Here is a 12,067-nt window from a genome sequence, read left to right as displayed (position 1 = left end):
GCTCCTCCACCTTCACTCTCTTCCCCAAAACCCAAAGGACAGCCCTTTGAGGGAACCAGTCAGGGCTGATAAGGATGGGGACTAGAGCTCACAACTTCAGATTGCAAGAGACCTCCTCATCGGTGCTTTACCACTCTCTGCTTTCTTTGGCTTTCTCAGATGGTCTGAAAAATAAATGTGTAATATTAGATCGTTTCGGATCTTCACTGAGAGACTTGCCATCTATCACCTCCATCTCGAATGGCCAAACATGGTGCTCGCTTCGGCAGCACATATACTAGAATGGCCAGACACGTTAGCCAGGCCCCACACAGCCAGGATGTAGAGTCAGTTCTCCAGAGGCCCGTGTCTGTGCTGCGCAGGGGCTGGGCTGTAGCCTTGACATCGATCCTAAGATCACACACTGCTTGATGGTGAGAAGGCAGGGAAGGAGGAAGAGCCAGGTTTTCAAAGCTGTTGAGGTGCCCAGGCCTGGCCTCTGGCCTGGCACGTTCTGTACCTCCTCTTCATCTGATGGGACATTGTTTTTCCAAGTAGAGAAGCACTGGAGAAGGAAGTCCAGTTTGCTGTGGTCAGAGGTGTGAGGGAGGAGAACTATGTGGGTGTGCACAGAAAGTTTGAAGATTGGCCAAATGGAGAAATAGGTTTCTTGTGGAAAGTCCAGCACCCATGGCAATCTCCCTTCACTGTGGTAAACTGACCCCTCTGGGATTAGCAGACCCCGTGTCTCCATTTCTGTACTGCTGAGAACTTGACAGGTGAGGTTCTTAGATGAAAGATTGTTAGTATTTGGGTAATTACTGGGTTCAGTATCTGTGTGCACACTTACATAAGAATATAGACATGTACAAATGGAGATAAAAGACTTCATTGTTTTAATATTTTAAGGCTTCTACCATATGGACAGAAGAAATCTCTTGAGATGTGCTTTTGCACAGGTAGACTAGCCTAGGAGAACATGTTGGTTGTGGGCTAGGGTTGGGATACTGCTGCCATCTTCATACTTTGAGGAAAGCCCTTAGAATCTGTTTTTATCCTTTACAGTACACCATCCAGCTGCCAGTCCATAATCTACATACCACAGGACATCATCAGAGCCAAGGAGATCATTGCCCAGATCAATACCCTGAAAACCCAAGTGAGTTACTATGCAGAGCGGCTCTCCAGGGCAGCCAAGGACAGGTCTGCCACAGGTCTTGAAAGAACCCTCGCCATTCTAGCAGACAAGGTAGGAGGGACTACCCTGCTGCATGTGGGATGGGGGCTCCCTTGGGTTTCTAGAAACACTTGGGACACCCCATGTGTGCTTGGAGGTGTCCACAGAAAGGGTGACATTGGGATGACCTTGAAGATCTAGTTTCAGGTTTGGTTCCCCCAAAGGCCCTGGGAGGTTAGGTGATTTGCCTGTGGCCACAGAACTGGTTGGGGCAGGCCAAGGGCAGATCCCAGAGCATGTGACTTCCAGCTGCTACTTCATGCAGATATGTCTCCCCTCAAATCCATGGGGTTCATTGTTGAATCTGGCATAGTTCCACAGCTTTCTTAGCAACTGCCTACTCAGTATGTTTTTTGCCACATTTTTATTGACTTGGAATTTGAAAAAAGAAGCTGAATTATTACACAAACATACAATAAGGAAAATACAACTTCATTGGCCTAAATATAAACAGTAAGCTGTTTTCTAATTAACCAAAATTTGATCCTGATTAAAAATATATAAATATTGGTTTAAACTGGGGGATTAGATACACCAGATCATCTTGATGGATGATGCTTTTTCAAATTACTCAGTCTCTCAACACACACACACACACACACACACACACAGATTCTGATCACACTTCCCCACTCATACCCACTTTGGTGGGGTGAGATGCTGTTCCTGATCAGAATGTGCTATATCCTTCACATGTGTTCACTTAGCAAAAAGATTGAGAGCTGGGAATTAGATCCACTTAGAAAAGAAAGATGATGTTATCAGAAGGAAAATTATGAGCATACAGAATTCTGCATACAGAATTCCCCAGAACCACAATGCTGTGCTGAGAGCCCCACTGCTCAGAGCCCAGGGCTTCAAGGATTAGATGCAGAAAAGATAAGACTTCAGTCAGCGAACCAATGTCAGACCTGTCCCCTATAACCAGAGTGGACAGCTCAGGGAGTCGGTGAAGACAAGGAACCGGGGCTCTCTTCAGGCCCTTCCTGGAGTCCTGTCAGGCTCAGAGGCAGGCAGGGATCGAAGAAAGTCAGAGGTTCCTCGACCTCCGTCCATTCTCTCTGTGTCCTCCAGACTTCTTGTAGGAACCTTTAAACTGCTCACGTGGCAGCCTTTAAACTCTGCCGTCCTGAGGGCTCTTGCGCTATGGAGAAGGGTATGCAGCTGGGTCTCAGGACAGTTCTGAGCCCTTAGAGAGGACCGGCCTTGCAGCCCCTCACCTGGGGGCTCAGCAGCTTTGGTTTGTGTGTGCTGCAGACCCGGCAGCTGGTCACCGTGTGCGACTGCAAGCTGCTGGCCAACTCCATCCACGGACTGAACGCAGCGCGACCCGACTACATTGCCTCCAAGGCCTCCCCGACATCGAGTGAGGAGGAGCAGGTGATGCTTAGGAACGACCAGGACACCCTCATGGCCAGGTGGACGGGGAGGAATAGCCGGTCTTCTCTGCAAGTGGACTGGCACGAGGAGGAGTGGGTGAGTCTGCTGCTCGTGGCCCTTATTCTGCTACTGAGCTTGGGTTGAAGAACTCAGAGCCTCTTGCCTGCTCCTCCCCACCCGGAACTGCCTAACATGTCAGCTGCTTCGTAGACGTGCTCCACACCTATTTTCTGGAGGGCTGCCTGATTTATGGAAAGAGATGGCATTTTCACACCTTGTGTCCATCTGAGGGGCAGGGCTGCTGCAGGCCCGACTGGTGTCAGACCTGGTTGTAAAGGGGGCAGTGTTCTCTGTGGAGCCCTTGCCCTGCTGGAGGCCTCTCCCCTCACAAGGCCTCCTGCTTCCTCAAAGCTCTGCTTGCAGCCAGCCCTCCTAGGGCCGTTTGTATTTGGGGGGATAGTGAGGAGTCTGGAGATGCACCCGGACATTGCACACAGAGCATTCTGCTTCCTGACGGAGTGGCCCTGAGAGCAGCATCTGTCTTTCCTGTGGAAGCAACACATCACACAGGCCGTTTTTGCCTTTTGTTGGGACTATTGCTTGGAGGCAGTGTTCTGTGAGGCACTGAGTTACTAGTCACCAGCAAAGTGCTCCTCCAGCCCTGACCTGGCGTCCTGTATTCTGCGTGGGTTTCTGCAAATCACTGCTAGCCCTGCCTCACTGCTTTCCCACTTCCCCCGTATGAAGTGATCAGCAGTTTCCATTACCTTCCCTCAGTCTCGTGTGTTTGATGGTTGTAGGAGTTGTGTGGTGGAAAGAGGAGCGGATGCACTGGCTCCCTGGGCCCTGTGGCCTTTCTGCCAGCTCTGGAAGGCACTGGGAAGTCCTAGCTGGCCTCCGTGACAGTTATTAGCAAACGTGTCCCCAGCTTTAAAAACAATGAGCGCAGTACATTGATTTGTGTTTTGAAAAGCAAATGCAACGGTAATGGAGAACTTTGAATTAATCTTGATGTTCTAAATTCGTGGTATTTTAATGATCCTGGTGGCCCAGGGCAGAGGAATCAGTGTGTGGGGGCACCAGGGGTGGGGGTGGGTAGATTGTGCTCTGTTCTGTTTTTCCCACTGGGAGAGCTGACCCAAATGGGCCCTTTTGGTTTGGAAGGAGAAAGTGTGGCTGAACGTAGACAAGAGCCTGGAGTGCATCATTCAGCGGGTGGACAAGCTGCTGCAGAAGGAGCGCCTGCATGGCGAGGGCTGTGAGGATGTCTTCCCTTGCGCAGGCAGCTGTACCAGCAAGAAAGGTAACCAGCACAGCCACGCCTACTGGATCAAACCGGAAGACCCCTTCTATGATGTCCCCTCCTCGCCATGCCCCTCCACCATCTCCTCTGCTGCATGCCATCCTCGCCTGACCACACGTGCGTATGCATCCACGCTTCCCATTCACGCTGCCTCCACCTCACGCTGCATATGTCTGTCTGTCTGACTCCATGACCTCTTCCCCCACACAGACTGCAGGGAGGGCTGTCAGGCAGAGCCAGAGGTCACTGTGTGGAGCAGCGGGCAATGAGGGCAGAGGCTCCTGTAGTCCACGCCCCTGGAGCCCACGTGTGAATCTGCATGTCTGGCTAAGGCAGAATCAGAAGGCCCTCTTGGGTCTCATTGCCACATCAGTGAGGGGGTGCTCCTGGGCTTTGCTGGTTTGCAAACCAATCTGAGAACCTGAAGGAAGCAGAGATGCAGATGCTTTTCTGATGAGATTGTTTATTGAATTGGGAATTGATAGAATCAAGGAAAAGGTGAATCATGCAGGGACACAGCTGGATGAGAGCTGTTAGCAGGCTCAGCACACTTGTCTAAAGGCTGGTTGTCATTGGCTGGGCATGCTCTTCTCCAGCAGGGCATGCCGCCTTGGGAATTGCTGGTAACTCAGTCAGATGGCGGCACCTGTTCTTGGAGCTGAGTTTAGGTTCCTCTGTCCAGCACCACCTCCGAGGCAGTGCCCTCAGTAGATGGTAGGACGTTGGCATGAAGCAACATGCTTCAGAAACCGTCTTCTGCCTGTGGAGACCCGGAGCATAATCAGCCACTCTGTCCTGCATATAGCCCTAAAGCCAGGGGCTGCATGCTTTCTAAATAGGCACATCCTTGCCACTCAGGGACCTTTCCCTGCCACCTTTTCCTGTAAGAGCTGATGGGGGTGGGGTTATGTGCCAGGCAGCTGAGAGCTGGCTGCAGACCTTTGGGAGTGTTAAACTGTAGTTAGTAGTTAGTAGGGCCTACTAACTGTAGTTAGTAGGGTGTGCCAGGGTTAGGCTTCATACAGTGAGGACTTTTAATTTCTAAATTGCACAACTTTCATTCTAGGCAGAACCATGCTCCTTTATCAGAGCCTCTTGGTAAATCCTTCATTTGTAAGATGCCCTTCACCTTCGCAATCTGCCTGCAGTCTGTTTCCAGGGCGCGATTTCACTTGAGCCTCTGATTCAACAGTGTTCACATCCTCCACCCCTTCCATCTGTGAAGGGCTATAGTTTCAGTTCCCCAAACCTGTGATTGGTTTCATGGAGCTCTTTTGTCCTGTCTGTCTTCTCATTTTTTTTAATGTAAATTGTGCTTAAAAATAAAATTGGAAAGCTCATTGCTCATTTCTCTTCAATATAGTCTTGCTTGTAATTTTCAAGTTTTCCTGCAGATATAAAAAGAGTAATTTATTGGATTTTTTAAAAAATGCCAGACATAGTTTATTTAATCAGATATTCTGTCATAGCCATAACTTAAATGTCACTTTCTTTCTAGGCACATACTGTATTGGTCAAATGTAGACACATTTAAATGCAGTTTTAAAGTTATTTAAATGAGCATTTATTTATGGTATTTAGGGCATGACTTGTATTTGCCATGCAGATCAGCTCTGTTGTGATCATGGGAATATGAAGCATACATTTGAGAGAGGCTAACTTTGCTGATCAGTACTCAAAGAAACATATGAAACCGTTTGCCACTAAATTAACTGTGGATGATCCTTAATTTAAAAATCTCGAACATTCCTAGGAAGCTGTTCAGACCTGGGCGTGATCAGGAGGTTCAGAAAAAATGAGCCTGCAAGCTGTTTATTTTACTCAGTCTCTTATCCTCAAGGGCCAGACCTCAGCTCTGCCATGACTTTTTAGACCATTGCAACCTCCTGGGTAGTGGTTTTGGCCTAATGAGCAGGTTGTGTTCACACCAGCTTATTATATATGAATACCTCTTTGAAAGGCATCATCACTTTTCATTCTAGCTCTGTACCCTGTCCTAGGTCTTTGGTTTTCATATTCTACTAAGGAGTTGCCCTGCCTTCTAGCTTGCTGTCCTGCAGAACTCATCAGAGCCGTGCCTGGCACACACGGATCACTGCGGGACCCACTGACAAGTCCCTGCCAGCTGGAACCACAGAGGCTCCGTGAGCCTCTTTCCTTCTCCCGCTTTCCGCACAAGTGCCCCATGCTCTTCTGAACCACCACCCGCAGCCTCCCCGTTTGGTGGCTTCCATTATCTGCTCTGCACACATTCTCATCCTCTCCTCATTGCTGAAGAGCCATTCACACCCCGGACCAGGGTCTCGGGGTCTCAGGTTTGTATGCCCTCGAGATTATGTGTTAATCAAATCTCAGGGGACTCCATGGCCTAAGTTACCAGTCACTGGTACAAGAGTACCAGAGGAGACCCCTCCCCCAACACACATACACACACACACACACACACACACACACACACACACTTCCTGCTTTGATTGAAAGATCGAATTTACCCAGCCAGGTTTAACCCCTGGTGCCCTTTTTTGGGGAATGGCCACAACCCAGTCGTTTGGGATCACCACAGAAGATCATAAAACAGGCTCCTGGACCTTCCTGCTCACTCAGACCCAGAATCTTGGAGGAAGGGTTATGGGAGGCAGAAATCTGTATTTTTTTTCAAGGCCTGGAGTAATTCTGATTAGCTGGACAGAGGTTTAAACAGGAATGACTGTTCTGCATTACTGCACACTGCTGTGGGTTTCTGTCTTTGTTAGATAGGTAGTCTCAGGATATTTGGGCTCTAATGAAGAGGCTGAAATCTTTAAGTCACAGGAGCCTTTAATTTTGCTCTGTTTCTATTCCCTTTGCCAGTTGAAGAAATCACTGCCAAAGGTGACCAGAGAGGAAGGATCCCTTGGCACTCCTACCTCTGGACAATCCAGACTATAAAGTCTCCATAAAGCTGGTTCCAGCTATTCATGGGGCTCTGAAACCACCCACCTGAAGACATAAAATAAATGACCCTTTTCAGACTTGTTTTTTTCCAGTGGCACGCCCAGTTAACCAAGGAATTTTAGAGTTTTCAGGGGAAATGTAATATTGAAATGAGTACTTCACTTGCTGAAATGCGATTCATTGTAGGTGAAATTGAATTAAAATTGGCATTCCTTGAGCCACCTGGAGGGACATTATAATTTTAGTCTTTCCCCAAATCGTAGACGTTTTAAATTTGGTTTAAATTTTAAAGATTGGCATAGACATTGGTTGGTATATTGGTTTCATCGCTGGATCCTCACCTTGGGGTCTCAGCAGTCAGTCTGCAGCCCAGGTTCCACTCGAGAGTCAGGGCAGTGGGCTCTGAATTGGGGATGATCAATTTGCTGGTCAGTCTCTCTCACTACAAGTGTGCTTCCAGATGCCGTGAGCCAACATGGGCTCCGTCACATACAATGTGATCAGTGTGGGCACTTTATCACATTGTAATATGTTAGTTTGCTCGTCCTGAAGAGCATTTTATGTTGAAGTCTTAGCAACATGAATGAACGAATCACGGAGTCGGTCAGTGTTTACCACCAGGAGGGCTCGGCTGCGTCGGAGCAGCCCCGCGCCTGCGTGGGACTTCTTGGGGGAAGAGGCAGGCAGGCCTCCGACCTCTTCTGTGTTCAGTAGAGCCTCCTTACTGCCGGCTGCTTGATGCAGTTGCTGTAAGCGTTGAGTTGTTCGTGTTTGAACTTTGTGCTGCTCCTTAATCATCCATGTCGCCCTCCATTTCTGTGCAGATTGCAGCCCCCCTCCTGACGAATCCAGCCCAGGTACGTGGTTTCTGTTCAAGGCTTCTGCAGATGTCTTTATAATCCTCAGGTAGTGTTTGTAGCTGAATTATCCAAGATTCCCCTGTGCTTCCAGAGTTAGGAAAATATTTTAGGAGTTTGTTCATTTGAGACACGTAGCAACTTTTCTTAGGTTTGGTGAGGGACCAGTTGGGCTGGGGACTGTGGCCTGAAGCAGGCAACCACATGCAGTTTTTTCACTTTCCCATCATGTAACCTTTCCAGATGATTAACATCCGTGAGGGCATTGGGCTTCCTGATTCAGAACAGTACATATTTGTAAATGGTACTTCCTATGATTTCACCTGAACTTGTGAAGCATGTGAGCATTACATGGAGGGGGTGTAGCCATCCAAGTGTTGCAGTATTCATAATCACACAGCATCCTCTCTCCCGAGTCTGGATGCAGCTTAGAATTCTTAGTAGGCATTGCTGGCAGCTTTCAGTTGGAGATAGTGCTAAAAACGGAATCTTTTTGCTGCATTTGCACGTAGAAGTCAATGTGCATGGCTCTAGTTCAGGGGTCTGTAGACTGCAGCTCTGAGCCGAATCCTGTCCACTGCCTGCTCTGGTAAATAACATTTTATTGGAAACCAGTCATGTCCACTCATTCATGTATTGTCTATGGCTGCTTTTGGGGCAATGCCAGAATTGAGTAGTTGTGACAAGGACCCCATGATCCTCAAAGCCTAAAATACTTCCTATCTAGCCTTTTACAGAAAAAAGTGTGCCGACCCCTGCTCTAGTTCATGTTGAGTTTCCTAGTTGTGGCTTGTGGGTTTCCCAGAGTGAGCATGAGACCCCCCCAAATAATATGCTTTTGCTTACACCCAAAAAACCAGCTACCCAATCGGTCTGATGATTGCATATTTCTGACTGGATATAAATGTGAGGTAGCAGGATACCTGTGTTATATCTAGAGTACAGCGAACTGGTGATTTGGGAATTTACCAAACTCTCTGTCAGTTTTAGTGAACCCTCTCAGCTCACATAGCACCATGAATTTTATATCAGCTGTGTCATTTCTAGAAGCGCTGGTGGCTTGTCCACAGTTAATGTCAGCGAACTAAAATGGTTCCCTGCCAAGAGTTCCTTTGGCTTTTCCTGGAGAGCCATATTTTATCTTGGTTAACACACACATTTTTTTCTCTCACTCTTTCTCAATCTTCCTCCCTCCTTTCCAACTTCCTTCCCTCCTCTGTTAATGAGGGGAAAAAAATGCGAACGCAGGGTATGGATTTGAAAAAAAACTCTTCAAAGTTATCCAAAGTAGCATGGTCCATGGATTGACCACTAGTCAGTGAGCATTAACAGACTGTCAACTAGACAAGGAGCTTATTACCCCCCCTCCCCACCCAGAAGTGAATCAGCTGCATCACTAAGGACAATGTTTAGTTGGGCTGATTTTTTTTTTCATAGCAAGTCTTTCTCGACGAAGGGAGCAGAATATGACACCGTCACCAAATGTAATATCCCAGATACCTTTACTAAGCTAGGTCCTGGTAGAAGTCTCATTACTGTCCCTGAAATCCATTTTGTCTGGAAGTTTCTAATTATAATTTTTCTTCATATTCCCCCCCAAATTTATTTCCCCCTCAACCCCTACTCTCTATTTGGCAGAAGCAACCTGACACAATAAAAATAACATGGAGCTTAGGGTCAGTCAGACACATACAAATGCCAGTTCTTTTTGTGTCTGGGAAGACACTTAACTTCTCTGAGCCTGTTTCCTTACCTGTATTATTAATATTCTTTCTGTCGATTAAATGAGGAAACAGGTAAAGCACTGACAGGTTTTTTTTAATTTTTTAAAATATTTATTTATTATTTTTGAGAGACAGAGAGAGTGTGAGCAGGGGAGGGGCAGAGAGAGAGAGAGGGAGACTCAGAATCCCAAGCAGGCTCCAGGCTCTGAGCTGTCAGATGTGGGGCTCAAACTCACGAGCCATGAGATCATGACCTGAGCCGAAGTCAGACACTTAACAGACTGAACCACCCAGGAGCCCCAAAGCACTGGTTGGTTTTATGTACACGGTGGCTGGCACTCTTACTGAATTCTGGAGCCATCCAGGCGTGTGTGAGCCCTCCTCTGGGAAGATGCCAGGCTCCTCTCCCATCCAGACCCACATCTTTTCTTCAGGACAAGATCCCAGTGCTTCTTAACCATTCTTCCTTTATTCCCAATTTTTTTCAGAGTTTTTCCCCCCTAATGTAACAAAACTGCATCATACTTAAATGGATTTTTTTGAAAGAGAAGTAGAGAAGCAGGTAAAATGAAAAAGTATTGCATGGAGAAGATTTGCTTTGTCAGCTAAGACCACTTGTACTTTCTGATCATTTTCAGATTAAAATGATGATAATTTGCATATTAATTGCATAGGTACCTGCACGTTAATGGAAAAGCAAAGTAAAACCGGCAGCATTTGCTCTAAGAGCATTTACTTCTCAGTTAATGACTGTCTACCTTTCCCCCAATTATTTGGCTATGAAAATTTAGTTGCCATTGTCTTTTTTGATCGTTGCTGAATATAACTTGCATGCAACAGAGTTCTTCAAAGAAACAAAAACATGGCCTCTGAGATTTTTCAGAGGAAGAAAGAGACTTGGATGTTATCCAGCAGAGCTCTTCCATTTTACTAAAAAGGACTCACGTGGCCAAGGGGTCAAGAGACTTGTCCATGGCCAGCACTGCTCAGCGGCAGCTGGGGCCCAGGACACATATTTTCCACTCCTCGGTCCAGTGTTCTCTGTCACCATGAGTTCTTTGCTAAGACCTTTCCTGCTATAGACTTTCTAAATTTAAGCCTGCCTTTTTTTTTTTTTTTTTTAAATTACAGATATAAATCCTTGTCCACATACGGTGTGCCTGCATACACAGTTAGATCATTTCCAGACTTTGAATGGATTCACGTACTTGAAAATCTGCCTCAACTGAACACTGAGTATAGGGAAGTCCTTTTGCAAGGTTTAGGCATTTCTCTAAATCTGTGTCTCAACAAAGTGCTACCCATACAGTTTGAGAGAGTGAAGCTCGTCTCCCTTCACTCAGGGTTTTGGACTCTGTTTGTCTAAGACAGAGCTTACCCTTTCTCCCCAGTGCGGTGACGTCTGTGGGTGTGGTGTCACTCGCACCTCATCCTGAGTGCCGTGTGCTGCCTGGGCTCCACTCCCTGCCTGCGCAGCCTCTGCTGTGGTGGGCTCACCCAGTGGTGACAGTCAAATGCTTCTTTCTGGGCTTGGTGACCTGTTATAAATAGAACTGATGAGGGCATGTCTTTTCTCTTTTAAATGCCTTCTAAATAGGGAGGCAAAAAAAGAGCCAAAGCCCAAAATACCTTTGACTCTGTTTTTCTACCCTGAGGTTCTATTTTTTTTAAAAAAAAAAATTGTTTTGGTACAGGGTCACAATTTCCTAATACCTCTAAGAGAAAACTAAACTAGAAATAGAGGGTAGCGGGCAGGGAGTTTGGGGGCGGGGAAGAAAGCGCAGAAGCAGGGGATATTCTGAGAGCTGAAAACACGGGAAACCATGTGGAACAAACGGTCTTTCCTCCAGACGTGGAAAGCGAGAATGTACCACAGCCACACACTGGCTCTGCAAGGGTGGAGTTGTCCTTTGCTCTAGAAGGATGGGGGCTTTTGCCTTAATACCTGGGTCAAGAGAAGCAAGATAACAGGTCACTTTTCTGGGTGCCCTTCTCGCCCTGGGTGGAGGAACAGTGGTGAATTGCAGATGACTCACAGAAACTTTTTCGTCTTTTCCTCAAAAGGAATCATCCTGAGCATTTATGTATATAGCCCACAGTAGGTTAGGGAAACAAGGCCTACATCATTGGTCCCACAGTAGGTCCCCTCTTTGTTTACTGGAAAAGCTTCAGGCCAGAAGGTTGGAGACTGGGTTGGTTCCAGGCAGAACTTAGTGCCAGTTCTGGGCCGGAGCTTGGGCCAAGCAGAGATATAAGATGCAGAAGGGGTGGGGAGGGGGAGGGGGGCAGTATGAGGGTTAGGGTCAGGCAACTTGCTAAACTTATAGAACCTAATTCTTAAAGTTTTCCTCCTCACACGTCTCCTTTCTCGTGCCCAGGTGAATGGAGTGAGGCCCTTTACCCCCTGCTGACCACCCTCACAGACTGTGTGGCCATGATGAGTGACAAGGCCAAGAAGGCAATGGTCTTCCTGCTCATGCAGGACAGCGCTCCCACCATAGCCACGTACCTGAGCCTGCAGTACCGCCGGGATGTGGTCTTCTGCCAAACTGTAAGCCCCGGGAGTGGCACGGAAGCCCATGGGCACCTCCACCCTCAGAAAACACAGGCTTAGGAACTTGTTCTCTGGCTTCACCCTGGAAAAACCAAGGTT

The 12,067-nt window shown here is 47.4% G+C and overlaps 1 protein-coding gene across 10 annotated transcripts in view; it reads left to right on the top strand.

The window, feature by feature from the left end:
* INPP4A (inositol polyphosphate-4-phosphatase type I A) overlaps window positions 1–12,067 on the top strand; it is a 156,202-nt gene that overhangs the window by 99,872 nt on the left and 44,263 nt on the right. For 7 of the 10 annotated variants that reach the window (XR_006200627.1, XM_042932045.1, XM_042932039.1 and 4 more), the window contains 5 exons: window positions 1,045–1,228; window positions 2,474–2,692; window positions 3,761–4,016; window positions 7,658–7,690; window positions 11,793–11,965. Coding sequence is in view for 9 of the 10 variants with exons in the window: in XM_042932045.1 (XP_042787979.1) it covers window positions 1,045–1,228; window positions 2,474–2,692; window positions 3,761–4,016; window positions 7,658–7,690; window positions 11,793–11,965 (865 nt within the window). In the remaining variant the exon portion in view is untranslated. The remainder of the gene's footprint in view (window positions 1–1,044; window positions 1,229–2,473; window positions 2,693–3,760; window positions 4,017–7,657; window positions 7,691–11,792; window positions 11,966–12,067) is intronic. The other 3 variants (XM_042932044.1, XM_042932046.1, XM_042932043.1) reach the window with 3 other exon arrangements.

The sequence above is a fragment of the Panthera leo genome, chromosome A3 (assembly GCF_018350215.1).
Source record: "Panthera leo isolate Ple1 chromosome A3, P.leo_Ple1_pat1.1, whole genome shotgun sequence".
NCBI classification, from domain to species: Eukaryota; Metazoa; Chordata; class Mammalia; order Carnivora; family Felidae; genus Panthera; species Panthera leo.
The sequence above is the reverse complement of the archived record's forward strand: the minus strand, read 5'-3'. Positions and strand labels throughout refer to the sequence as shown.